This window comes from Crinia signifera, chromosome 4 (genome assembly GCF_055691185.1).
Source record: "Crinia signifera chromosome 4, ASM5569118v1, whole genome shotgun sequence".
NCBI lineage: Eukaryota > Metazoa > Chordata > Amphibia > Anura > Myobatrachidae > Crinia > Crinia signifera.
The window spans coordinates 285,139,608-285,165,483 of record NC_139220.1 but is presented as its reverse complement, the minus strand read 5'-3'; the positions used below and the strand labels follow the sequence as shown (position 1 = coordinate 285,165,483).

At 46.6% G+C, this 25,876-nt stretch overlaps 1 protein-coding gene across 3 annotated transcripts; it reads left to right on the top strand.

Annotated features, from left to right (window-relative positions):
* The first annotated feature begins 213 nt into the window (after window positions 1–213).
* LOC146075533 (tumor necrosis factor receptor superfamily member 10B-like) lies at window positions 214–23,587 on the top strand. 3 transcript variants are annotated; one of them, XM_083184853.1, is made up of 9 exons: window positions 214–390; window positions 6,796–6,895; window positions 11,337–11,468; window positions 11,662–11,776; window positions 16,989–17,077; window positions 17,232–17,339; window positions 19,913–19,932; window positions 21,639–21,756; window positions 23,142–23,586. In XM_083184853.1, the coding sequence occupies exons 2-9, from the start codon at window positions 6,859–6,861 to the stop codon at window positions 23,432–23,434; spliced, it is 912 nt and encodes a 303-aa protein (XP_083040979.1). In that variant the 5' UTR covers window positions 214–390; window positions 6,796–6,858; the 3' UTR covers window positions 23,435–23,586. The 3 variants fall into 3 exon arrangements, with proteins under 3 accessions (XP_083040979.1, XP_083040978.1, XP_083040980.1); XM_083184852.1 differs by lacking the exon at window positions 214–390 and adding an exon at window positions 1,246–1,522 and having other exon boundaries at window positions 23,142–23,587; XM_083184854.1 differs by lacking the exon at window positions 214–390 and adding an exon at window positions 4,496–4,711.
* Window positions 23,588–25,876: the final 2,289 nt, after the last annotated feature.

Here is a 25,876-nt window from a genome sequence, read left to right as displayed (position 1 = left end):
GGAGGCAATGGAGTCATCTGCCGCCGGGCGCCAGGCTAAAAGGGGGCTCTGGCTCCATTGCCTCCGATGTTCCGCTGCTGCCTGCCGCACTTATCTTATTCAGCGGGGGGCCTCCCCCCCAACCTCCCCCGTACAGTACGCTGGTGTGATGTGCAGTCACTGCGGGCGTCCCCTTTCAACTGGTTGCTGGCAGTGGCTGGGGCGGAAGTCTGCCTGAGGAAGCCAGGCCAGATAACAGGAGAGAAGTGTCACTGTCCAGTGACGAATAGCAGAGACTAGAGTCGGGCGGGAGCCAGTGTGCGGGTGCGTGACTATCTGTCACTGAAGCTGACAAATGACTACAGTAGCCGGGAGTTAGGTGGGAGACGCTGCAGCGTCAGCCTTTGAGGGGTGAGTGAGTCTGTGCTGTGGGTCTGTAAAAACCAGCACAATATGTGCATCTTGTTGAAAAAGAAAACGATATTACATGTACTGCTCAAATAAAGAGAGGGATCATCATGCTATATATATATATATATATATATATATATATATATATATATATATATATATACACACATATTGCATGATGATCCCTCTCTTTAATATCTTTGACTGTTATTGTGACTTTACCCCTCTCCATCGCTACCCCACCACCCCTTGTTTGCTGCATGTCAGCAACAAGTTCATACCCCCCTTTTTTCACTGTTGTTTTTTTTAAATATGATATTGTATGCTGACTGCTGTGAATTAAACAGTTTCTCTGGTTATACAACTGGAACTAATATATATATATATATATATATATATATATATATATATATATATACATACACACACACATATGTGTGTATGTATATAAAAATATATATATATATATCTATATATATATATATATATATATATATATATATATATATATATATATATATATCCTGGGACCAGCCAATCAGTTAATTGAAAGCTTTCAATTTCAATTATGTGGCTAACCTCTCCTAACATCATTTTTACAATTGTCACCCTGTATTAGAAGAACCCATTATCTGTCTTACTGGAGACACCTTAATTTTTGAGCTATTGGGGGGGGGGGGGGCACCAATATTTACCTTGCCTCCGGGCAACTGGGACGAACTTACGCCACTGACTCTGCATGTGACTCATAAAGACAGTAGTAACTAACTAACTGTCTTTTACTGTAGCAGGATAGGGGGGGGGGGACTGGGCGTGTATGTGGAGGCAGCGGTGAGGAGGGTTATATAAGGACTCCAGGAGAACTTCAGTAGTGTGCTTGCCAGGTGTGATCGCTGCTGGTAGCTGCTTGGTACTACCGCTACTATTACCACTACTGCTGCCTCCTTAAATCTGCGCTCCCTCCGTCCAGCTCTTCCCTGTACACCGTGTGCGCGCTGCCTCCCGCAGGGACGGTGACACTCTGCGGGGTCTTACATTGCCCATGGGCCCAGCTGGGGCAGCAGCATTAGGACATGTGACTTTGGGACTGACCCGGCGAGACATGACGCTGCTCCTCTTGCTCCTCTACCTGGTGAGTGAGTGCTGCTGGCCGGGACACCTGTGGGTTATATGATGCAGCTGTGTGTGCAGTGGGGGTACAGATGACCATACTGAACATTAGAGGACTTCGATATCTACTATTAACAGAGATGATTTGGATGGAATTTCTTTTAAAGTTATGTTGTTTCATCGAGTTCATTATTTTATTTGTGTCTTACTGACATGCAAGTGGTCTCTGTTGTGCTGCTCATATTTTAACATTATTCTATTTGCTGAGAAATGATAAATACATTGCCCTCACTTTGGATGTACGTTATACATATAATGTGGTATAATATATATGAGGTATAAAATATCACTGTATTATTGCACTGTTTATCTGAGCTGTAAATGCCCGAAATGCTGTTAATATTCACAGCCAGTAGTGACATTAGCCGCTATCACTCATAAGTCCGCTGCTATTTATATCGTATTGGTCCAGGGGCCTGATTCAGGTGCAGTTGCAATGCTGATGCAGAACTGCGAGGTAACCTGAGTTGTTCCTGGGTCGACACGGATTGGTTGATGTGCATTGTGAAAGCAGCAAAACTTATAACACAGGTCGAGCAACCCGTCAATTCGACCTGGGTTATAAGAAGGGTTAAACCTGGGTCACCCTCTGTATAATGGGCGACACAGGTTTAATGTGAATGCACCAGACCTGGGTTTGCTAGGCAAAAGGAGTATTACCCCTTTCACACCACATCCTCGACCCAGGTTATTGCCAGTATTAAAGCACCAAAACCTGTAACCGGGTCCAGCGACCCGGCAGTCCAACTCATGTTAAATAAAGGGTTAATTCCGTTCACACAATGGAGGAGGAAGCGCTTGGAGACATCGTCCGCTCCAATAGCTGCCCCCGATGATGCACCGCTGTCCCCGACTCACGTCTAAAACCTCGCAAATGCCGGGTCGCTCACAGTCGGACCTGTGTCCAGATCCCAAGTGCGACCTGGCATGGAAGTGACATTAGTCACTGATTCCTCACTGCAAGCGCCATTGCAAAGGTGCAGCCACAACACATGCGTATTGTACTGATATTAACTCAGTCACTACCATCAAGTTACAAATGCATCTCAATCCGGCCCAGCGTTACCCATGTTTTCAGACACCCTCCCTGTCTAATAAAAATGTTCTAGGTTATATTTGTCTTTGAAAACTCTCCATGGGGGGTATAATTACCAAAGGTTGATTTTTTGTTGTTGTTGTTTATTTACCAGTCGATGGAAGTAGTATAGTAGATCTGTATCTATGTTGTGTTTCAGGGGCTAAAACACACATTTACTAACATTTAAAAGTTATTATTGGCATTTTCACCCCATAAATATCGATTTCCATAAATTTGGTATAAAAAAAAATGAATGAAAATCAGTAAATATCCCCCCCCCCCCCCCCCTGCTGTTTGTTATTTATTAAATTTTCACATTTTTATGTAATGACCAACTGCACCTCCTTTATGTTGGAAGAAGTTCTCTAGTATATTATCTGTTTTGTATACAATACCTAGTATAAGGTATTTTGGGCCCAATTCGGCCCCGTCTCCGATGGGGATGTGCGCAATCTACTAGGATATATACCAGCATTGAGGGCGATAGCGCCTGCAGATGAGATGTATTGTGGTGAGTATATTACCTCTACTGCACCTATGTGGCCTCAGCATATGGTGTTGATAGCTGCACCCTATGAGCCTGATTCAGCAAGGATTGCTAAGCAGCTGACGTTCGCTGCTTAGCGAGCCCTCAAATGCCGCCTGGCCGAACACCTGCCCCTCTCTCCCCGCTGCTGAATTCCCTTAGTACCATGCGAGGGTGTGTAAGAGAACATATCCCCTCTCACGTGGCTAAAGGGGAGAGAAATAAGGGGAATGATTTCTCTTACGTTTGGAAATAAAAGTCATTGTAAACTTTCTTTTATTTCCAAAGAAGCCTGCCACAGAGGGGGCTGGTGCTGTTATCATGTGACCTCAGCCGCCCATCCCAGCAGGCATTGTCTAGCTGGGCGTTCCCCTGCCCGCCCCCCTCCCCTACACATGCAAACACCTTGGCAACTGTGATAGTCGCCGAAGGCGTTCGATGGTGTGACCCTGCACATGCACAAATACACACATGAGCAGAGCCGCACCATCGGTCCCTGGTGCGAATACGCCGGGGACCAATTCAACCTGAAACACCCCTTATGTACCTAAGTTGGGTTTGTCTGTGAGGTGGGCTGGAACCGAAATCAGGGAACCAAAGAAAAGTGAAAAGACTGTTATACCCTTTTACACCAAAAACGCCAGGTCGCACCCGGGTTTTTGATCCCTGCTTCAAGCCGGGTGCGACCCGGCGTTTGCTCCATTTACACCCCCCCCGCCGCCGCTTGGCGATGACATCATCTCCAAGCGCCGATCGCCGCCGCCGGGACCCGGACCGCTGTGCTGGGGGCAAGCCCAGCACTAAGGTAATCTGCTGGGCTGCCCCCAGCCCCCATACACCCCCCCAGCCCTTGCCGGGAGGTAAATGGATGCCGTACTCAGGCGGACCTGGGTAGAAGACCCGTGTAAAGGGACACGGCGTGTCCTATTTACACCGCCACTGACCCGCCGAAGACCCGGAGTTTTGCGGCGGTGTAAAAGGGGTATAATGCTCCGCTTTCTAGCATGTCCAGCTAACAGGACATGTTAGGACATGTTCCCTCACCCCTGTTAGAAAGCGATTGCTTTTAAACTTTATTGAGTTTCAACACAAGTTTGTACTTCTCTTAGCAAACGTTAATACTGATAACCCTGATACAAGGAACAATCAAACAAATATATATATAGGCAGTGTGGGAGCTGTGAGTATTTCTGTTCTGAGGTGTCACATGAGAGTGAGACAGACAGATACTCTTCAAGGCTTCAGACTGCAGGAGAACCGCTGCCTGACGATTGCCACATATTAGTATGTAACCAGTTCTTCTGCTGTGCACCTGTGACAGGTGTGAATGAAATGAAGAAAGCTTCTATGCCGTAGCTATTTTCCAGCCGGCTCTGAATGCGGCTTGTCTAGCATGGAGAACCTGTAAGCTAAAGCCGTTCCTATCACTTGGAGGAAAGCACTAGAGGAGAAGGCAGAAGAATATGATACTACTTTATGGCCAGGTCACCTGGGCGTTCTAGAATGTCAAGCATTTCCGATTAGGAAATCTGTGTTCTATATACAGAGTAAAAGAGATGCTGACTTGCACATAATAAAATCTCTGCTACCCACCAGCCAGCCTGAATGTGCAGATCACTGCTGTTATATGATAGGCACACCTGGTAGTGACAGGAACCATCGGGCCCAGAGCATGTGCTTGGGGTCTTGTCTGATAATCCCAATTTATATCCATCTTATAGGTGGGATAGCAATAGACTCTTGTCACTAAAGATCATTTATCACTATGCTAAACCTTTAGGGCCCGGCCCTCGCTCCTCATGTGCTTTCTCCTATTTATTTATTACTATACTCCTTTCAGTGGCACCTAACCCTAGGTCTGTGCCACGCTAATAATGCCACCTGATGCAACTGTCTTTACTTACCTTGTTAATTGCCTTGTACTGTAAAGGCTCATACACACTGGGCGATTTTGAGCCACAAGCCGTTCAAGTGTGTATTGCTCATTTATGTATTCTTTTCAGTGCTGCATAACCCATGTACTCACTAAATAGCAGGATGCACTGAAATTGCAGTTTACACATTATTACTTATGAGTGGTCATCGGCGATGGGGGATACCATAGAGGTCCATATTCTGTATAATGACAACTGTTCTACTAGCTGCCTCCAGGATGCACAGTACACTAGGGATGGCCATCAATGATTCAAAATCAGATGGTTTCCCTTCATCAATAGCAAGCTTAACCAAATAGCTTTGCACCCATTAAGCCCTGTCCCAATGTTCTGGCGAATCAGTCAGAGAAAATGGACGACTATTTTACTATAGGTAAAACTATCAATGGTTGTCTATTGCATAGTATACCACCATCGATGGCCAGTTGCACTATTGCCATTGATGGCAAAAACAAAGATGTCCATCCCTACAGTATACCGCTAACAAAACATGAGGAAACATACTGTTGTGTTACCCAGTGTAATCTATGGAGCAGATTGAAGAATATGTGATACTCTTGTAATCTCTCAGTACAAATGAGAAATGATGCTCCGTGTCCCCTCGCGGGGCTCGCTGCGCTCGCCACGCTTCGGGCTCGGTGGCTCGCTGCGCTCGCCACGCTATATAAAATCAACTCCACGCCCTAGTGGATAGTGGGGTAATGAAATGGATAGTAAATCTTATCCTATATCTTATGCGATATCTTATGTCAAATCGCATACAAATCGTATCCTATCTAGTATCCTATCTGTCCTATCCTATATCTTATGCGATATCTTATGTCAAATCGCATACAAATCGTATCCTATCTAGTATCCTATCTGTCCTATCTAGAGTGGCGCCGTGAAAGTAAAGAAGTACCGTAATGTTTAAAAACTGTCCAATAAGTGAAATATCCTTGTTTATTTTAAATAAAAGAGTTTTGAAAACACTTCTTTAAATGATTGTCATGGTGAGATATTGCTTCCGATTTTGCCGATATAGTGAACATCGGAAGCCATATCGCATGTGCTTTTTTAGGGCTTGCGAAACCGATGCGCTGCCGAAGCGCGCTCCCGTGTGAGCGCAAATTGGCAGCCAAATAGAGAGGGCAGCCAAGACTATATAGTGCAGATCTGCACTATATAGTCTAAATTGTGCCCCTCCATGCATGCCGTGCGATGCGAGTCCCGATGTGATCTGATTGTATCGGGACTCGCATCTCACAGCATATCGCCCCCGTGTGTACATCAGTGTCCTTTGTATTTCTTTATCCAATTTTTTATTCATTTATTTATTGGGAGAACTTTATTTACCTGTGTTCTTACAGAAGAGTGGTCATAATATTCCCAAGTATTTGGATATCAAATAAAGTTCTGTATTTATAGAATGATTTTACAGTTTACTACTACAATTAGTTCCTTCAATTTCTGGGCCGTAGATAAACTTAGTTGACACCGTATATCGTTGCTGAATGTGTATATAATAAGCCTTAAATGTCTGCCATCTGTTAAGATTGAGTTCTATGTAACAGTGTAAACCTGTCCTACACTGTCATTGATGCGATCAGATTTGCAGATTTGACTCTATATTGCTTAATGTGTGTACATGTGATAGGGAATATAGATTGTAAGCTTCCCTGGGGCAGGGACTAATTTATTTATTTATTTATTAACAGTTGCTTATATCACATGTGAACGGCCGGCCCCATGGAAGGTTATCAGAGGATGATCGATATTACATGAATGGAAGCATGCGCTGTCTCCGCTGTCCTCCAGGTAATGTCGCTCCCCTCTTGTGTGGAGCTTTCTCTTACTGACCTTCTGAGATATTATTATTTCGAATCCTCTTAAGGGGATATTATCATTTTAAAAACTTGTAATATTTTACTTTTTTTGTTCATGCGCTTTTAATGCTTTATATAAAGTTATGTTTCTGAAATCGTCTACAGCAGCGTTTCCCAAACTCATTGCTTGAGCACAGGTGACTTAATTAGTCAACTTGATTTAACCATCTGGGCTCAAGCATGATATCCTTAAAACTTGGACTCTTAAGGTACACACTGTCCGATACGTGAACGTGTGTATAGGCAATATATCTGTGAATGGCGTCGTTCACAGATATATCGCGTTGGCTTTGCAACTCAGCTGATGCTCGATGTATATAAAGATATATCGGTGCATCGTGCTGTGTGTACGGGCGTTCCGCCAACTGCCTGTGCAGCCACCCCCGGGAGCCTCCAGGGATTCACAGGTTAGTGTATGTCATACTTGCCTACCTGACCCTCTCCATGAGGGAGAAAATGCTCTGTTCCTCGACTTCCCTGGTAATGTATGATTGCCATCACCTGTGGTGAAAAACCTTTCTTATGAATTAACCAGCTCCCCCCAGGTGATGGCAATCATACATTACCAGGGAAGTCCAGGAGCAGAGCATTTTCTCCCTCATGGAGAGGGTCCGGTAGGCAAGTATTACCTCCCAACATGACCCTCTCTCCGAGGGACACAATGCTCTGTTCTTGTCTTTCCTCTTAATTTATAATTACCATCACCTGTGTGGAAGCACCTTTCTTTTCAATTAACCTATTCTTCCTCATACAACTGTGCAGGCTATACTTCCTCATACACCTGTGCAGGCTATTTCTCCCATATACTGTACCTGTGCAGGTTATAAGCCTATAGAACAGGAGTGGCCAAACCAGTCCTTGAGATCTACCAATGGTCCACGTTTTCCAGGTCACCTAGCTGGTGCACAGCTGTCGTCATTACTAACTGTCACATTTTAAAACCTGTTGCATTTATTCCTACTACGATCCACAGGTTGCCTGGAAAACATGCACCGTTGGTAGATCTTGAGGACAGGTTTGGCCACCCCTGCTATAGAATGTGTACATTGTGTGTGGGATTTTACATTTGACAGTACATTGACCTTATACTCCTGCTATTGGCAAGGAGTGTCTAGAAGCGTGTGCTATGTGGGGAATGTGTACGGCTGAATGGAGGACCGGACTTTCCAGTGTTAGCTGATGATACCGCTGAGTCATGTGTTCCCATGGTAAACTCCTCATAACAGTATGTTCACAAGAGATTAAATGTGAACTGTGCTTTCATCCTTTCTATATCTGTCTGTGGCTTGTGCAATGCTGTATTACGTACATCTTATGCAATGTGAGCATTGGCTTGTAAAGCGCGAGTCCTGTTGGAGAGAGCGCTGTATAAATAAAATCATTTTTATAAAATAGGAACATTGTAGAAACCATTTCTGAATAATATAAAACAAATAGGTCTAGTTAAAGACCGGGGCATTGTGCTAGGTTATGGCTCGTACAACAGTGTCTGGGTCAACATGCACCCAAAAAGAAAGGGGGCACAGTGAGCATGAGCTGTTTGACTACAGCAGCTGCATGAGAAATACAGCTTTATTCAGACCTGGAAACAAACATGCAGGATTTTTTCATCATCTGCTATCTCAGAGATGCTGGAGATCAGTTATTGGGACAATTCAGGCCTGACCGCAGGGCAAACTTGGGTACTTGTGTATAAGCACGGCGCCCGATTTCACTACGTATGCAAACCTAGTGAAATCGCATGTCATTATTGTATGGCATGCAATGCGATTTTACCCATTATAATGGCATTTAACTATATCATTAAATGACATATAGGGGGAAATTTACTAAGAATACGAATACAAAAAATTGTATTCGTATTCTTGCTACGAATGAATACGACTGCATACCTCGTATGCAAAGTCGTGTTCCGGAGGGGAATTTACAAAGCAGTCAAATACGACTGTTTTGTAACCCTCCGATGTTGTATTAATTCGTATTAGCTGGTCGTATATACGGCCGCTAATACGAATTAGTGAAGGCAGTGTGCACGGTCCGGATCAGTCAGATCCGTGCAGGCTGTAGAGTGTAAAAAAAAAAAATAGAAATAAAAATAAATAAATAAATAAATTAAAAAAAACAACGGCGTGGGGTACCTCCCACAGCCGTAACCAGCACCAGGCTGAAAGAGCTGGGGCCGGTAATTAAAAATCAGGGAACCCGACAAATAGGGGTTCCCCGATTTTTAACAACCAGCCCCAGGCTCCAGGTCCGGGGCTGGTTCCCAAAATACGGGGACAAAATGACTAGGGGTCCCCCGTATTTTAAGAACCAGCCCCAGGCCAAACCAGCCAGCAGGGTAATGTCACAGCCGGGGGACACTTATTATATAAGGTCCCGCGACCAAAACATTCACCCTACCGACCAGTCAGCCTGGCCAGGGGGAGTGGGGACCCCCCCAATAAAGGGGTCCCCCCCTCCAGGACTTACCTGACCAGGCTGAAGCCTGATGCTGTCCCTGGTGGCCCTGGATCGGTGGCCACCGGGCTGATTGAGTGTCAAAAAATAGAATAAAAAACTATTGTTTTTAACTGTGGAACTATGAGTCCCAGCAAGCCTCCCCCAAAAGCTGGGACTTGGAGAACCACAAGTCCCAGCCTGCGGGGCATTAAAGGGCCCGCTGGCACTTGTAGCTCCACAGTAAAAAAAAAATAGTTAAATAAACACACACTGACAACACAGAAAAATAAAACTTTAATACATACATTACACACATACTGATACTTACCTATCTTAAACCCGTAGGTAGGTCCCGGGGTCCGGGGGTCCAGGGCTGCTGAGTCGGGGGTCCGGGGCTCCAGGGCTTCAGGATCTGATGAAATCCATAGGGGGAACCTGTGGAAGGAAATCCTACTCACCAGGTCCTGTGGCGAAGTTCCCGGCATCTTCTCTGTCTCCGCCGTAGTCCACCGCATCAGCCGCCGGTACCCACTCACGGACTGAGAGGCGCAGAGATCCTTCATCTTCCGCGCCTCTCCATAGAATGATTCTATTGGCTGCTAGGTGGCCAATTGTATGTGCAATGAGACCATGAAAAATATAGGGTGCGATAAAAAATCGCATCGCATCGCATGCAATACAATAATGGCATGCGATGCGATGTGATTTTTTATCGCATCCTATGTTTTTAATGTATACACTGACTTAGACCAGTGAATACATTACATACAATAATCTCATTGCATCGCATCACATGCCATACAATAATGGCATGCGCTGTGATGCGATTTCACTACCCTGAATAGCCCACTGCGCAAATGCCGTAGTGGGCGCCGTGATAATACACAAGTACCCAAACTTGTTCTCAAAATGGGCAAAACCATGTGCAGTACAGGTGGGGCAGATGTAAAGTAAAGCCTAAAGAGAGAGTAAGGGGGCGATTTTAGCCCTATTATGCACGGATCGCTCAGTGTGTATACCCCAAAGTCGATGTGCGACCCCACACTTCACCATTGCCTGACCAGATCTTGACTACATGTAGTCAAGATCTAGTCAGATAGCCAGTGTTCTCAGCAGAGATCACTGGTAAGCACAGATTGCCCAAAGCTAGGAGTGTATGGGCGATCTAGCCACAGGGAAGTACAAGGGTGATTTCACTAGCCTGCATCGCTCAGCACAGCAGGTGGAGCATGTTACATTGGCCCCACCTGCAGTGCACATGGTTTAGCCCGTTTGGAGAACAAATTTGTCGTCCTATCAGGTCTGAATTAGGCCCAATGTCTGCCATATTTTTAATGTAATCATTTTCTTAGGTGCTCTTGCGCTACTATATAAAAAACCCCATAAAACACACAAGTGTGATTTATGTAATAAAGACTTCAGGGTCATTGCTATTACCTGCGAGTATAGCAGCCCGTCTGATCTGTGATTGCAATGTGAGGTGCACGAGAACGTGCCTTGCATCGCAACCTCAGGACCTGCGATATGACACGCTTCATGCGATCGGTTGCAACAATGTGTTGGAATCGCATGAAAAGTGCCTGTATTGCACTGCTGTTTTGCCATAACCTGTTTCCCGCCTACCCATCAACCCTCCAGTTTAGTCAGACTTGTTTCACAATGGCTGAGAAATGCACTAGTCTTAATTTGTGCAAATACTTTCAGCATGTTCTGGGATATTTTTGTTCTGTTCACTCGGTTAGGGGCCTATTTAATGCACCACATTAGAATCCGGATCCCAGCATCCATACATTTTGGCAGGTTTAGGCAATTGTGAAAGATGGACGTGCCCTTTCTGATAGGCAAAGCGACAGACTGGGCTACAGAATTCTGGCAGTGATATTTTATCTGCCTGTCATGTTAATATTGCTAAATCTTGTCTTCCATTGCAGGTAATTTTGTTGAAGAAGACTGTAAAGTACCTGACACGCGGGGGAAATGTACAGACTGCCATGCTGGGCGAACCTACAGTGAACACCCCTCGGGAATGTACCACTGCCTTACATGTACTAGGTGTCGCAATGGTGAGTGCTTTCATTCCCTATACAGAAGCTTCATTTATGTCCATAGATGCAGTGAGCTCTGTATTGGACCTCCAAGCCCTGTCCATTTATAGTCATTAATGATCGCATTGTGTTTTAGTTCTCAGGAGCCGTTTCCCCCCGTGGCTTAGTTGTCTAGATTAGGAGAGTAAAACTATACCGTATGTCATTACAGATCAGGAAGAGGTGTCTCCATGCACCGTCACTAAGAACACGGTCTGTCGCTGCAGGAAAGGAACCTTCTGTCCTCCAGACCATCCATGTGAGATTTGTCTGCCTTGTACAACAAGGTGAGCAGCTCTTAGCGGGGCACGGTAGACTGGGACTTGTAGTGACACAGCCACTGCTTGCAGGACACAAAGCATCTCATGTCCCCATGCTCAGCTCTCTTGTAGTGCTACAGAGAGACTGAGGTAAGACATGAATGCAGGTGGGCTGTAACCTCTCCCACATGGTCGGTTCTGGGGAACAAAAATGTGTATACTGTATTTGTTCAATGTCCCTTATTTACATACTAAGTGATTCATCGCGCCCTACGGCCGCTCTTCACACCGTCGTAAGGGGCTGCGCCCCCTTAATTTGTGAACATTTGTATATGAGAAAGATGGTTAGAATTGTATGAAAGATACCTGTATTGCAACTTGAGTTATAGGTGAAATGTGTTAAATAGAGAGCATATGATTTGGAAGGGGGTGTGTATTGTTTTGTTTAATTAAAAAGCGGTGACAGAGTAAGATGTAAGATGTACATTGATAGTGTGGAGGGTACAGTGACATTTGTGGGTGTGGGGGGGGGCTGTGTGTGCATGTTGTTTAGGTGTGTGTGTGTGTGCAATAGTATAGTAGGGTGTTTTTGAGTCAGCGGCTCCCCACTGGCGGAGGTCACGACACACAGGAAAACAGGAGGCTGGGTAGTGATAGGGGTGTATGGGCATAAGGGGGACTAAAGAGGAGGGTGGGAGATACTGTGCAGCTTCTGCCAGTGGGTGAGGGTCCAGCGTGGCAGTACAGGAGTACAGGACGGTGCCCCTGAGTCAGTGTCTCCTCCTACTGGGTGGGAGTTAGGGTGCATGAGAGCAGGAGGCTGGGCTATGAGGCATGATAGGGGCATGTGGGCAAAACAGCGTCAGCGACTCCCCAGTGGTGGAAGTTATGGTTCAGGAGAGCAGGAAGCTGGGTAGTGATAGGGGTGTGTGAGTATACGGGGGACTAAAGGGGCTTAGGGGTGCCGTAAATTGCGGGAGGGGCACGGGGGGTGCCGTGAATCAAGGGAGGGAGGGGGCGCAGGTGTCCGCGAATCGCGGGAGAGGGCGGGGGCCTGCAAAGCGTGGGAGGGGGCATGAATCGCGCGAGGGGGGGTTGCGAATTGCGGGAGGGGGGTCCACGGGGGGTGACGTGAATCGTGGGAGGGGGCGTGAATCGCGGGAGGGGGGAGGGTGCGTGGGGGATCCGCGAATTGTGGGGGGGGGGCACGGGGCGCAATGAATCACCTAGTTGGTTATATATTCTTGTAGAAGGATGGTAGGATGTTGCTGTCATTCAGAATGCATTTACATAAACAGTAATAGTAGCAGTAAAAGATCTGACTTAAAACACCTACAGTAAAACAGAACAGGTGTTATATATTATACAAAGAATTGGTTGATGATGTCTACGTTGACGTGCACATAGTTGTCACTGGAAAAAAATTGCTTCAAGAAAAAATCAACACAGAAAGGTCAACACATGTAAATGTTGACATAAGTGTGACACTTCATTGGTGTCCATGTCGACACATGAGAATGAATATGAAAACATTAAAAAAAAGAAAAATAAATCTTCAAAAACTCATGTCAACCTTTTTCATTGTCGACCATAGCCGTGTCAGTGTTTTGCATGTGCGATTTAATCCTGGGGTTGCCGTGAATCGCGCGGGGGGGGGGGGGGGGGTTGGAGGTGAGGGGTGTCCGCGAATCACGGGAGGAGGGGCCGTGGTTGGATGCCGTGAATTGCGGGAGGGGGGGTTGCGGGGGGGGGTGTGGGTGCCGCGAATCGTGGGAGGGGGGAGGGGCGCGGGGGGTTGCAGTAAATCGTGGGAGGGTGGGTCGCGGGGGCGGGGGGTTGCCGCAATGACAGGAGGGGGGGTCAGGGGTGGAAAATCGCTGTAGGGGGGTCGCGGGGGGTCGGGGGGTACCGCGGGAGCGGGGGCCCGGGGGGTTGGCGCGAATCGTGGGAGGGGGGTCGCGGGGTGCCGCGAATCGCAGGAGGGGGGGTGTCACGGGGTGGGGCCGCGAATCACGGGAGTCGCGGGGGGGTGCCGCGAATTGCGTGGTGTGTGCTGCAAATCGCCACAAGAAAAAATCAACACAGAAAGGTCAACACATGTAAATGTTGACATAAATGTGGCACTTCATTGGTGTCCATGTCAGAACATGAGAATGAATATGAAAACATTCAAAAAGTTAAAAATAAATCTTCAAAAACTCATGTCAACCTTTTTCATTGTCAACCATAGCCATGTCAGTGTTTTGCATGTGCCATTTAATCGTGGGGTTGCCGTGAATAGGGGGGGGAGGGAGGTGCGGGGTGTCTGCGAATTGCGCGGGGGGGGGGTCGAGGGGGGTGCCTCGAATTGCGGGAGGGGGGGTCGTGGGGGGGTTTTGTCGCGAATCGCGCGCGGGGGGGGGGTACCGCAAATCACCACAAGAAAAAATCAACACAGAAAGGTCAACACATTAAGTGTTGACATAAGTGTGGCACTTCATTGGTGACCATGTCGACACATGATAATGAATATGAAAACATTCTTAAAATGAAAAATACATCTAATCTCATGTCAACCTTTTTCATCGTCGACCATAGCCGTGTCAGTGTTTTGCATGTGCCATTTGATCCTGGGGTTGCTGTGAATCGTAGCGGCTGGGGGGGGGTGTGTGTGCCATGAATTGCGGGAGGGGGGGTTGCGGGGGTGGGTGCTGCAAATTGCGGGAGGGGGGGCGCTGGGGTTGCAGCGAATCGCAGGAGGGGGGGTCGCGGGGCCGGGGGGTTTGCCGCGAATCTTTGGAGGGGGGGGTCAGGGGGGGGTGCCGGGAATCACGGGAGGGTCGCGGGGGGTGCAGGGGGGATGGGCACGGGGGTTGCAGTGTTTCGCGGAAGGGGGGACGCGGGGGCGGGCTGCCGCGAATCGGGGGAGGAGGGGGGTCGCGGGGGGGGTGGGGTGCCCCGAATCGCCGGAGGGGGGGTCGCAGGGGCTGGGGTTTCAGCAAATCGTGGGGGGGGGGTGCCGCGAATTGCGGTAGGGGGGGTTCGGGGGAGTGCGCGATTCGTGGGAGGGGCCCCGTGAATGGCGGGGGGGTGCCGCGAATCGCGGGAGGGGGGGTCGCAAATCGCGGGAGGGGGGGTTACAGGGGGGTGCCGCGAATCGCGGGAGGGGGGGTGGGGGGGGGGCGCTCACCTGGTGTGTCTGGTGAGTAGCTGTGTCTTTGCTGGGTAACATGGGGAGGCAGGGGGTGTCTGGCACTGTGGACTCACTGGGCTGGTTCTCTGTCATGTGAGTCAGTCATGTGAGTCAGAGGCTCCACCCAGCGTTAGAGAGTCAGACACACTTTGAGTGACAGATGTAGCCAAATATATAAGAGATAGGTCATCATTATCAGTGTCTCCAGGCACAACCTTACGCCTGGTGCGAGAGATCCATCAGAAAACAGGCAAGATTACATGTATGCACAATTCTGTCCACACCACCTCTCGGAACTTGACCACATACAAATGCACCCCCCACCCCCAGCTATTGCAACTGTGCACCACACCCCAACACCTGTACCTGCGCATGCTCTGTCCTGGAGCGTGCAATGGGCCTAACTCATGCTTTTCCTCAAATTCCTTAGCATGTGAGTTTCTCGGCTGCGCAACTGCAAAGCTGCCACCAAGGAATAATAAGAAACTCCCACTGGAGCCATCACAAACTCCCTCACAATTGGGTACATATTTGCAGCCTATACACTAAAATAAGGACATCAGGTCCAAGGGTATGCCCACGGCTACACAGATTGGACAGTAGAGACATTGCCAAAAAATTGACATGACACTCGTACATTTTTGCAACCGCTCCACAGTAACATCTCCAAATGGTCACTTCCTGTCAGTTACACTTCATATAAATCACTTTCCCATGACATCCTCATTGCTGGTGGGGTTGAGGCAGCCCTTTGAAGCATGCGTACTCTGCAGATAATCACTCACTTGCGTGAACATCGGCCATAGTGTACAAACATGAATTAGACCCAATGTGTAGAGACACGCCTGATATGTTTCTCATACCCACTGGTGTTTAGCTCTGCATCACAAGATGGCTCCAGTAATGGGGTTCAGATAAGCTCAGTGTTGCAAGTAAGGGGGTACGGCGTGGTACGGAGTACCTGTAAGAAATATGTTGCAGGTACGCAGTACCACTTACCCCCTGACCCACTGTTTTTATTTTAAGTCTAAATATAATGCATCCGCAGCCCGCCCACCCAGCGTTATGATTGGTGCTGTATGCAGCTACCGGCTACTGCTGAGTTAGCCTGTCACACTGACAGGCATCAGCGGTGCCGGCAGCATGAAGAGCAGGCTCCACAATTGTAAGCACAAGCTGCCCGGCTCTCCCCCAAGCAAGAGCCAACCCACCCCGGTCATTCCCTGCTTCTCATTCCCTGTCTCCTGATGCCACGCCACTATTGTCATTTAGTCACGCCTCTAGCTTTGTGTGACCACGCCCCCTCATGACACATGTCCACGCCCATTTTTGGTGGAGGCTATCATTACCACCAAGAAAAAAATCTACTTGCACCACTGGATGGGCTGGACCTTCACCTCCCTGTTATCTGCACAGTGGGCCTTATTATGATCTGATCTGTCCCCCGGGGGACCGATGTTGAAGCACTGCGCATGAGCATATTCTCATATGCGCATGTGCAGGGCTTCTGTGCAGGTGCCTTCGCCCACCTGCACAGTCGGTGTGGCGCTTGGACCGGGGGGGGGTTGCAGCCACCTGCCTTGTCTTCGTCCCATAGCCCGCAAATATAAGTCAGTCTCCACTGACATATTTGAAAGCCCAGGAGAAATCCTTCAATGGTCGGTGCATGCAAGGGGATGTGTTTTCATAACACATCCTCCCACATGGTTATGAAGGGATATGGCGGCTCGGGCTGGGTGTTGCGGTGTTCGGCAGGGAGGGCATGCTGGGACTTTGTAAGCTGCAATCTTTGCAGCTTACTGAGTCAACCAGACTGAGGCTCAGTGTGAGAACATGTCCTATAGAGAGGGAGCTGGTTTCTGAAAAGCATTACGGATTGTACGAGGTGGTGTTAGGTGGAGGTTGGACATTTCATGACCCTTTTGTAGAGCGCGTCAGTGCTACACCATGAGCAGCAAGTTTGCTTTGTAAATATTGGCCACGCTGCATTACACACAGATTCAGAAAGAGCGTTCTGATTTATTAATATATCTCATCATCATAATAACCTGCACTATTCTCTTACAGCTGCCCTCCAGACAAGGTTATTAAGGCACCCTGCAATTCAACATCTGATACAGAGTGTTCCTTCCCAGACTCCTCCGGTTATAATAGTGGTGAGTCCCATACGCATACGACATATATTGTCCATACGCATGTGTTCCTAACCCAGTAACTGTGCAGCCCCATTCCCACCAGTCACTCCACACTGCATATATTGACCCCACTCTTCCTGACCCCTGGAAAGCTGATCACATGACTCTCTTTCAGCTGCCATCATTGGGGGGATTGTTGGGGGGACATTATGCATCCTTCTCACCGGCATCGTGATCTGCTTCCTTCTTCTTCCTGCCATAAGGAAAAATACTTCTGCTAATGGTAAGTGATGGTGACATGTCCCTGCCATTTATATCTCATGGGGCTATTGGAATCATGGTCTGCATATGTCAGGGGCCTGGCGGGCTAATGGAATCTTATGGTAGGAGCGGGGCAAAGTTACTGATTGTGAACAGACTGGATATGTTGGAATCAGAATAAATGGTGTCCGCATGTACCACACACTGGGCCTAATTCGTGTGTGTGTGCAATTGCCTACACATTTACAGCCTACAGGCAAAAAAGAGGAACATCAATGCTAAGGGTTACGCTAAGGCTATGCAGACTAGACACAGCAGCAGCCACGCAGACGCCATGTTTTTGCACATACCCGCTCACAGATGATAGATACATGCCATGATGCACAATCCCCCGGTAACACTTCCAGTCACCTCCTGTCACTCCCTTTCCCATTACATCATCATTTACTTAGCACCTTCTGTAGGATAATAGATGGTATCTGATTGGTTGCCCATAGCAACATCCCATCTGAAATAGAACTTCCATCTTAGTAAATTTCACCCATTGTTACTGATCCTGACCGACTATACATTTATAGATTACAAAGAATTCTGGATACATGGTCTTTTTTTCTATGGAGCAAACGTGGCTGGTAAACTTGGCTGAATCTTGAGTATTGTTATTTTCCAACAGTTGCTGATCTGTAATTGATGTAATTTTGCAATTCTGTAGGTAATTAGTCTGACTTATTCAATATGCCCCATCTTGTGCATTACCTAAAGTGCCTGTAATAACATCTTTTAATTTAGCATAGTTTGCAATAAGTCCATGCACTGCCCTATTACCCCCCCCCCCCCCCCCCCACCTTCATGTGAATGTGTGCTCCCGGAAAAGTGGGCGTGGCTTTGTAAAACGGGCATGACCTCTTCAGAAGAGGCCTCTAATACAGACATGTATTGAAGTCACTATTACATTTAATAACACATTTCCCCTACTGACAACTCCTACACAGAGACCTCATACATCCTCCCCTCACCCTAACACCAGTGACAACAACTTCACAGCAACCTCCCCCACCACCTCACTTCTCTAACATGCATATCTGCCCCAAACATTGACCGTCCACACACACAAATCCCCCCTCCACACTGGCCTCACCATTTCCTCAGCTGAGAGTATAGACGGCTCTGCCCTGGGACTGATACATAGTAGCAGCCGGCTTATCTCTCCTCTGAGACTCAGTTTGGGAGGAAGCACTGCTGCAGCATCCTAAGCTGTTGGCTGCACAGTGTTCCTCCGTCTTCTCCTCTCCCATGGCCCAGTTTCAATATTTCTGGAGGTAGAGGGAGCTGTGGGGCAGGCAGCAATTCGCAAGTGCTTGAGACGCACTGTGCATGCCTTGTGGCCTTTCTGGCACCCGGAGCTCACGCTCCGCTGCAACCACCCTCCCTATGCCCCTGACAGTGTGCACACTCAGTTGGGAGGCTGTGGAGGCTTTCAAAGTCACCCAGATTCCGGGAGAATCCCAGAATCCGGGAGACTGCAAAAACGTCCTGAGGGTTGCCACCAATTCAGGGAGAATCCAGGAAATCCTGGAGAGGTGGCAACCCTAATTACAGGTGAGTAAAAGGAATAGAATACCAGCAGATTTATGCTTAGTTCTATAGCTGCCCATACAGCTAAGCGTGCTGAGCCGATGTGTGCTTTGAGGTGCGCGCTCCCGCGCACCTCATCGCACAGTACAAAAAGTATGTGCTTGCACATACTTTTTGTACTTAGGTTTTATCAAATTGCATCGCATTGCATGCACAACGGATGCACATGCAATGCAATGTGATCCGTGCTATTGAAGCCCACAATGCACGCCCGCATCGGAACGTGTATGGGCTGCTTATCACCTGTTTTCCAGGAAAGGATATAAAGGACAATAGTTTTCCTAGTTGATGTGTCAGGTAATGTAGCTAAGCCGCTGGACAGCTCCTGTATCAGTTTTGCTTTACAGCACAGTCTATGATTATCCCCTGGCTTGTCCTGTTGCCTCACCCAAAAGGTGGGACAGGGGAACTTGCCTACACCTAACCATGGACCCTACTATAGGAGGGATTGGAATGCTGGTAGCTACAGCATAGCAATAATAGAAGACTCCTTTCCCCAAGGGTGTCAGCTGGGAGGCAGTACATCTGTCAGGGGGCCTCTTCTGGGCACTGCCATTATTGGATGGTCTCACTAATGGCCAAGAGGGGGCAGTGATGGGATGTTAGGATGGGGAGTGTGCTTCCTTCTCCCCCAGATATAGCAGTTCTGACATGGACAGCTAGAGAGCACTATTAGTATATATTAACCCCTAAGCTGCCATTAAAGATGCAAATTCAAATGTGATTCCCAATCAAGCCAGTGATCTCCATGTCTCAGGGGATTGGAGTATAAATGAAGTCTTACTCATGGCAGTAGAGGGGGCAGAACGGAACCACGGTTAAAGCCACCATAAAGCCATGTATTTTATGTCTCCTGGTAGTATACGGTTAATAGAGTCATGCCCTTTGTTTCCTGGTAGGACAAGGGTTAATGAAGCTCTGTTTAGTTCTTAATGTAACTTTTTATTTCTTTTCTACTAGATTGGAAACGATGGTCAAAGGTAAGATTCTTTATTCTGGTTTTGTTTTTGTCAAAAACACTTTAGCAATGTAAATATACAGTATGTTGTGGAAACATAAAACAACTTTAGTATCGTTAAGAAATAGATACATAAAGTATTTGTAAAAGATAAATAAAGATCTTGTGTATATAGACTTGACAACTGATTATAATGGAAAGGCAACAAATCCAATGTATCTTGATATCACAGAAAGCATCCTCTGCTTAGGCCTCCAGCATTATTGCAATGAGGGTAAAGGTCCCAGGTGCAGACCCTGGAGGTTGGGAAGAGGCAGAATGGGAATGGAGAAGAATAAAGAAAGGGTTAATCTTGAAGTTCTAGGCAGGTGTATCGGGATATCCGGGTCTACAATAGCAACAGAACAAACCATTCTGTAATTCTAAAGCCGGTGTTTACTGTACCTGGGTTCAGGTCCTAGATGGCAAATCTCTAAAACTTTCCCAAGGTCAAAAAATCCCTGAACTCAGGCTACTTTATGAAGGGGGGTCTCCAGCCAGTCCATTCTAATTGCAAAATATAACTGAGAGGAAGAGGCTCACCGTGAGAGGGTGTTCTGTATCCAGCGTTGCAGAATGCTTTTATGTAGCAACAGCTGAATCTCCATGAAGCAGATGCCATCCTCAGGTGTCAGGAAACACTACTGGACACAGCGCTTCTTACCAGCACATTGGTGCCAGTTCCTGCTGAGGAGATCAGGTGACCTTTTCCCTGTTACCCGCTGTTGCTGGTAAAGTACCCCACCTTCCTCTGGACCCCACTTGGCTCCCTCTGTCTTCATACTATAGGTACCCATACACGTTATAATAACTGCGTGCAATGCGACGCGTTATCGGGCGGATCGCATCGCATGCGCTTTGCATGCGATGCGATCCCTGGGCAGTACAAAAAGTATGTGCAGCACATACTTTTTGTACTGTGCGATGCCCGCAGGAGCGCGCATCGCATCGCAGGCTTCTCATCACAACGTGTATGGGGGCCTTATGGGAATGAGATGATTACCAATTCCCCAAGCACAGGCTCTGCAGCACACAAATCTAGTGCATAACCAATCCCTGCACTAACAGTGGTTATCTAACCAGATCCACCAATCACCACTCTCACGGGGGGATATAAGGATTGCACAGCCACGCTGCAGGTGCAGTCTTAAACATTGTTTTTTCACTGAGCTACGTCCCTGAGCTTCAGACTCCTAGCCGATTAACCATGCGCCATCGGTTTTAGTTTCAATCGAGGACTCTCAGTATCTTAGTCATCAGATGTCCACAGGCATCAGTACTGGGAAACCCCGGCAGAGGGCCATGAGCTGCTCGCTGGGCACAGCGAAACCCAAATTGCCTTGCGGGGGTCCATTAAGAAAACCACTGGTATGTCAGGCTCCGGTCCTCTGTCCTCGGTATTCATCAATTCCCTATTACTGTTCCCTACTATAGCTTACCTTGGGGGATCTGGAAGAAGGATTATACATAAGTAAAGTAATACCTAAAGATAATCTGTCAGTGTAGACCGTGAATGCAGGTGAGTTACATTGCACAAGAGTACACAAAAGACCTTTATTATGCTTTATATTCAGGAACTGCGTTGTATACAGAGTAATGTAATGGTAAACAACATAAAGTCTGTTTTCATTATCGATGACATTTCCCGTGAATAAGCATCTAGCACACTGACTGTTTCTTTATTTGCAGTTTTTAACTAGGAGTTGCTGCTGCAGGCCTGAGGAGACAGCAGAAGGCACCAACCTCTTGCATATAGACACCAAACTGGTCTTCAGGGAGGGAACGGACACAAAACAGAGAGAAACAAGTAAGTGGACTGACCCCCAAACATCCCATCCCACGTGTGCTCTCTGTATGTACACTAGGGATGCCAATCTCGGGCATTTTTTCAATTCTGGGATTGAAAAATGCTCAATTCTGGGATTGGCATCCCTAGTTAGCAGGCATGTCCCTTTACAACCCCCACACTGGCCGACCCGCACATTTACTTACATTGGCAGGCGGGCACGAGTGGAGTGGTTTCGGAGGTGCACGGTGCCTCCAGACGCTTGCACCTCCTCAGCAGCCGGAGAAGAGGCCAGTGGGTGCAGGTGAAGGGGCCGGGCAGAAGAAGGGCGGGCAGGAGAAGGGGTGGCAGCAGAGTGGGCGGTGTGGCCTGCGCAGCGTGACCTGTTACTGTCACGCTGCACGCCAGGGTTGGGAACAGCCGGGCAGCGTCTGAGCGATTGCTCAGTCGCTGCCCGGCATTAGACTGCACATGCGCAGTCTAATCCCGATCCCGGGATTGGCCACCCTAGTGTACACATTCCGTGCATTCTCCTACAGCTGCATGACCGCACACAGTACCATACAGTGTTGGATAATCACCATAGGAATCAGCAAACCCTATGAACCCCAACATTCCATATGATTATATTACACACACTCGGGGGGCTCAGTGCGACCTGAATTCGTCCCCAACTCCGATGGTCGGTGTTACACAGTCGCCAAGCTGTTCGCTGCAAGGAGGGGGGGCGTGCAGGGGTCGGCAGCAGGGGAATGCCCAGTGTTTTAGCAGGCGTTGGGGCAGGTGGGTGATGTCACATGACGTTAGCACCTGCCACCTCTTCAGTGGACTCCGACAGAAATAAAAGTCAGTTTAGACTGACTTCTATTAGCGAAGGGGAGAGCAATCATTCGATGGTCAGTGAACATTGGCTTCCACAGGAAAAAGAACAAACCTATTGACCGCCATATAAAAAACAATCACACTGGTCCCCATAGGTAACAAAAATAAAATACAGTGGCCCTTTATATGAAAAGAAGAGACCAGTAAATAACAGTTGAACTGGTGGTGGCTGTAAACTGGTTTGGCCATCTCTAGATCTGGGGGCACATTGGAGAACAGCTCAAGGCACACTAGTGTGTCACTGCATAGTGGTTGAAAAACGCTGCTCTACAGGGTTGCCATTAGCTCTACTGGTTTTTGTTAACATCTTAATTGCCAAGGATCAAATCAATGTGTGTGGCAGGTGTAGTGTGATGTAGTAGGCGGAATAGACAAAGGAATGTATTTCTAATTATTTGCAGAGAACCTTTTTGACTAGGCGGTTCAGGGCACTGATGACATCCTAATGACCGTTCAGTGAGGCTGGCACTTAACTACCCACGTAATTCTCACACCACCTCCATTCTTTTCTCTTCACCTTTCAGTTATCAGCAAGTCATTGGACATCTTTGTCGACAAAGTTCCCAGTAATGTATTTGAGAAGTTTGTGCGGAAGCTGGGGTTGCAGCAGAACACAATAGATTTTGCTAAACGAGACAACGCAGGGCACACCAGCGAGCAGCACTACGCAATGTTGAAAGAATGGCGGCAGGAAAATCCCTATGATGTCAACGTCTTGTTAACAACCCTGCGCACCATAAAGTTGGGGAGTGTGGCTGATGAAATTAAAGAGGAGCTGATTAGAGATGAACTGTATGTGAGGCAGACTCAGAGTTGACCTTACTAATCAGCTATGTATATAGTGTACTTATTGTAACATAATAATTTATACTGTTTTTTAATATAATATAAAAAAAAAAATAAAAAAAAGAAATACCCCAAAAAAACCTCATAAAATGAAATACCAAAAATAAAAAATAAAAAGACTTTCATCAAACCCAACCTTCTGTCTTCTGTTTGGTGACTGTGTATGAATATGTTGAGTGTTACATTGAAAGATACAACACACAACATCGCCACATTTTTTATAAAATGCATTTTCTATGCTAGAAATGACACTATGGTAGTCAGGTGGAACCCTGCTTTAAATGCTTTGTGTTCCAGGGTAGCATGAGAGACTAATAGGGCAAGAGGTAACTCAGTGTAACGAAGAACAGGGGATTTGTGTGGACTGGGTTCCTGCGGTGAAAAACAGATATGGGGAAATAACAATGTATAATAAAAAATATGCGTTTATAGGGATGCTCTCGGCTGGTCATATATATTTTATGCAATATGTCTTAGCTTGGACACACTCCAGCCCTTGAAATATAAAACTAATGGGAGCGTTCAGCACGATAAAATTCAGCAATTCCATATCGCTCCGTGATCTCCCGTCACTTTAGATGGCAGATCAAGCATGATATGACATCTGAATCGGGCCCTTACAGTTCTACAGGATATTAATATCTACCTGGGCTCAGCCCCTATTCTGCTGTCTCTCTGGCTTGTGCAGATTGTAATGAGAAGATCTGGCAGAGTCATGGTCCAATGGTGGAGCTACATAGACGATGTCCTATTCATATGGAAAGGAGATAGTCCCTCAACGTCAACATTTTGTGAGTTCTTGAACTCGAACAAACAGAATATTAAACTTACTTTCTGTGAGAGCAAATTAGAGGTCAATTTTCTTGACCTAACGTTTTTCATCAACAAGAATAGAATTGAAACGGCTAATTACACCAAGCCGTCCAATACAAATACCTTTATAGAACCAACCAGCAATCACCATTCAAGTCGGTTGTCCAATGTACCAAAAGGACAATTCACAAGCCTTAAAAGAAACTGTTCTACAGGTGAAACCTATGAAGAAGGAAGAACAAAAATGAAAAACAAATTCTTGGGTAAATGTTGAAAACCCAAGCACATACAAAAAGCTCTAACGGACGTTTCACAAATAGACCGTAAAACTCCGTTTGAAAACAAATGAAACTTCTAGATAAGGAGCCCTTTAAAATATCTTTTAACACTCAATATAAGGAAGTAGAAAATCTTTTCAGTCAAAATTGGCCCATTTTACTGACAGATCCGGTACTCAAAAACCATCATCCCCAATAAATCTATGGCTTCTCTACAAAAGAGCGCCAACCATAAAAGATAATTTGGTGAAAAATGCATTCATAGATTAACCAATAGGCAGAGAAATTGGAAACAAGGGATTTCATAGGTGTGGGGAATGCGTGTCCCCCAATTGTAGTAATCCAAAGAAAAAGTTAAACATACCAGCTCGCTAGGTAGTGAATGCTGCTTAGAAAGCCAGTCTGGAAGATGAGGACATGCACTGAAACTAGAGGGTGGAAGATTCAGGGAAAATCTGAGGAAGAATTACTTCACAGAAAGAGTAGTGGATTAGCGGAATAGCCTCCCATCAGAGGTAGTAGAGGCAAATACAGTATAACAATGTAAACAGGCTTGGGATAGGCATATTGATATCCTTACAAAGCAATAAGGATCAAATATGGTTTGAGGTAATAGGTTTAAAATAGGGGCAGACTAGACTAGATTATCCTTCTCCTTTTATCAATGTTACTTTTTATTATGGCAACACTTGCTTTGACGATTTATTGTTGTAATTTTCTGATTGCATCAATAAACACAGATTGTATAGTAAAAGTGTTTGCTTTGTGTTGCTAGTTATCTGTAACTAGTACATAAATTCCTGCATAAAGAGATCTTTATATAACTTCTGGTTATTCCTTTATCCGTCACGTGTCTAGTAAGAGAGTCTTGTCATTGTTGTTTGAACTCTTATTATACTAATCCCAGGGACCTGCAAAAGTGCTTTTACCTATGAGTAGCACAAGTCCCATTTTGGTGTCTACTACTTCTACAGACAAACAGAAGGAAAGGCCGGACAGCAGTTGTACACATTTTGCTATTTGCTATGGAAAAGAAGATTAGTGGTAAAAGACTGAATTCTTTCTCTGTTCATCCCCCGGGGGACATAAATCTGCAATACATGGGTTTGCTGTCCATGTATTGCCATCATTCACAACAGGTGCATTAGCATAGTTATAGGTGGATGACCATTTCGGAATGTGTTGATTGGGTGGAGGTGCTTTGCGGAGAACACCAATATAAAGGTTTGAAAAATCTGCCAGCACTTCCTCTATGCTGTAATGTCAATGTATGTCTTTGTCAAACACAATACAGTCCTTTTAATTAAATAATGTGCGGTATT